This window comes from Carlito syrichta, unplaced genomic scaffold (assembly GCF_000164805.1).
Source record: "Carlito syrichta isolate Samal-C Ts95f unplaced genomic scaffold, Tarsius_syrichta-2.0.1 Scaffold314334, whole genome shotgun sequence".
NCBI classification, from domain to species: Eukaryota; Metazoa; Chordata; class Mammalia; order Primates; family Tarsiidae; genus Carlito; species Carlito syrichta.
In genome coordinates, this window is record NW_007258430.1 from 50,606 (window position 1) to 53,860 (window position 3,255).

The following is a 3,255-nucleotide window of genomic DNA, read 5'->3' on the forward strand; positions in this document are numbered from 1 at the left end:
CCTCGGCCTGCAGAAACCCCGGCCTTGCGCAATCCCCCGCAGCCCGCGCCTCCCTGGGCCCCACGCAGTGCACTCACCACCCCTGGGGTTTTTCCCTCTCGTCCCCGCAGGTTCTTGCACTTGGCCATCATTCATGAAGAAAAGGCACTGGCCATGGAAGTGATCCGCCAGGTGAAAGGAGATGTGGCCTTCCTCAACTTCCAGAACAACCTGCAGCAGGTGCGCCGCTTGCCCGGCCCTGTGCTCACTTTGAAGCTGTGATGGAGCCGTGTCTGGCCCAGTCGCCCCCAGGCCCTTTCTGAATGGCTGGTTGCTGGTCATTGTCCACACTGGCCTTTTACATTCAAATCAGCCAACAACCTAGAGAGAAGGAAAATCCCACTGAATTGGTGAGGTCTTTATGACCTACCTGGAGCCTCTGGCATTTGCTGGCCCTCCTTACCTGACTGGAGGAGCAGCACCCACAACCAGGAGATGTCTGGGGTTCAAGGACACTTGGATTATGGGTTTGGTCCCTGGCTTACCTCTTTCTGCCTCGTCTTCTGTTTGTAGACTCCACTCCACTTGGCTGTGATCACCAACCAGCCAGAAATTGCTAAGGCACTTCTGGCAGCTGGCTGTGATCCTGAGCTCCGAGACTTTCGAGGAAATACCCCCCTACACCTTGCCTGTGAGCAGGGATGCCTGGCCAGCGTGGGAGTCCTGACGCAGACCTGCACCACCCAACACCTCCACTCCATCCTGCAGGCCACCAACTACAATGGTATGTCTGCTCGCCCTGCCCGACCCCTTGGAGGGCAGGTGACATGCAGAAGGGGGTGGTGGGCCAGCTTAAGGAGTCCAGGCAAGAGCTTAGATTCCCTTCATCTGGAAGGTTGAGAAAATATGTATGCATGATGCCTGTTGGATGCCTTTATAAAATTCATTCAGAACCTAGATTCAGATTCATTCTGAATTCTTAAAATTCAGAAGACATGACTATTTGTCTCAAAAGAATAGATGAAAGGTTTGGCTGCAGATGTGAAGATTGAAGTGAATGGTTATGCTATTTTCCTCTTGTTCTTCCAGGCCACACGTGTCTGCACTTAGCCTCTATCCATGGCTACCTGGGCATCGTGGAGCTTTTGGTGTCCCTGGGTGCTGATGTCAATGCTCAGGTGAGTACTTCCTGGCTCTAGATGGAGTGAGTCAGGCGCCTTCTGTTCAGTAGCACTTGGCATGTTCTGGTTGCAAGAAGAAATTCCAAACTCAGCCATAAGCATCTCAAATTCTTTTGGGTTTCAGGAGCCCTGTAACGGCCGTACAGCCCTGCACCTTGCTGTGGACCTACAGAATCCTGACCTGGTATCACTCCTGTTGAAGTGTGGGGCTGATGTCAACAGAGTCACCTACCAGGGCTACTCCCCATACCAGCTCACCTGGGGCCGCCCAAGCACCCGGATACAGCAGCAGCTGGGCCAGCTGACTCCAGAAAACCTTCAGATGCTGCCGGAGAGCGAGGATGAGGAGAGCTATGACACAGAGTCAGAGTTCACAGAGGACGAGGTGAGTATTAACCTTGAAGCTCTCACTTAAGTGTGCATACACAGTATCCCAAGAGTGTGTCTTTTTCTTCTTTTTTTAAAAATTACTCTTTTTAAAAGAAGCATTCAAGGAGAACTCCCTCAGCCTGTAAAGTTTATTATATTTGGGTTGTGGAGAATGGAGTCCATGCATGCTTGAGTTCTTTCCAGTAGCTACCTCCCCATCCCCGCAGCAACCTTGGCAGAGCTCTGGAAGGTGAACGTGTCTCTTCTCTTGTTTTCAGCTGCCCTATGATGACTGTGTGTTTGGAGGCCAGCGCCTGACATTATGAGCAGAAAAGGTCTACAAGAACATGGACTTGTATATTTGTACAAAAAGAAAGTTTTATTTTTCTAAAAAAGAAAAAAAGAAGAAAAAATTCATAGGGTATACTTAAATCTACACTGCACGCTGCCTGGCCTGAAACGTTTGACCCGGGTGGATCAGCCCTCACTTTTTTGTATGAACTTTTGTGGGTGGGAGACAAGAAAGATCATTGAGATTCAAAGAGAAACTCTTAAACTACACCTTAGTGGGGTCTTTGGAAAAGGTTATCCAAAACTTGGTGAAAGGACCACTTTTTATTTATTGTGTTTTTGTTTGAACCACTGTAGATATAGTGGCTGGCCCCTGGGTGTGTCCTGTGACACGTTAACAGCCAGGTGTTAAACCTTTCAGTAATGTGGAGTTAAAAGTCCCTAATTGTCAAGGTTTGTGTTACCCTCCTGTGAATAGTGTACATACTGTATTTTGTTGGTAATTATTTTGGTACTTCTAAGATGTATATTTATTAAACAGATTTTTACAAACAGAGTTATCTTGATCATTTTCTTTGAGTTTCTGTGGGACTCCTGAGAATCACCCCATCCTCAGGCAGAGGTGGAAAGCTGGGGGAGCACTTACCACAGCCTGCCAGGGGACTCTTGAGAACAGCTTCTCACATGACACCCAGCCTCCAGCAAAGCTTTGCAGGCAACCCCGGGGTCCAGTGTGTGGGAGGGAGGCTGTTGCAAGAGTGGTAGGAAATGCCAGGCTCAGGTTTGGGGTGGCAGCAAGCTGCTTGGCTGTGATAGAATGCTCTCCGTTGTCATTTTCTGTCATCCCCTTGATTTAAGTTGTTCCAGGACCCTGACTTCCACTCTAGGTAATTGTTTTAACCATGAGGAATATGCTGGTTTCATATTTATAGAGCTGGGAAAGATCTCACCTACAATACATGGGCTCAGAAGTTGGACTGCATCAACATTGTTAGCTGGTGCTCACCTCTGAGCCATAGTTTTTTCAGTTGTTAACTGGGCTGTTGTGAAAATTGCACAAGACAATCCATTTTAAAAAGCATAGCAAAGTGCCAGGCGCATGGTACTAAACATGCTATTACACAACATCCTGTATTTCACATGGGAGAAACAAGTCCAGGATGTCCTGTCCTGGGTCACCTTGCAGGACAGGTAGGTAGATAGTTAACTCATTTAATACATTTGTTTGCAGGTGGTGAAACACCTTAAATGCATTCTAACTCTAAATCTACTTAATTTGTTACTGGCTGAGGTAAAAATTGACAAGACTTAAGGGGTCTTCTCAGTTCAATTGGCCTGCTGATTCTACTGAATGATTCTACAGAAGCAGCTGTCACAAGAAATCAATAACTTGAGAAACCTGGGATTAGATGTGTTCTATCTCAATGGCTTCAGC

At 47.5% G+C, this 3,255-nt stretch overlaps 1 protein-coding gene across 1 annotated transcript; it reads left to right on the top strand.

Annotated features, from left to right (window-relative positions):
• On the top strand, positions 1 to 2,376 carry NFKBIA (NFKB inhibitor alpha; the record flags this gene model as incomplete). The annotated part of the gene is made up of 5 exons (XM_008071451.2): positions 1 to 219; positions 553 to 763; positions 1,069 to 1,157; positions 1,285 to 1,545; positions 1,808 to 2,376. Coding segments are annotated over 5 exons (828 nt in total), but the record flags the coding sequence as incomplete, so codon positions are not given.
• Positions 2,377 to 3,255: the final 879 nt, after the last annotated feature.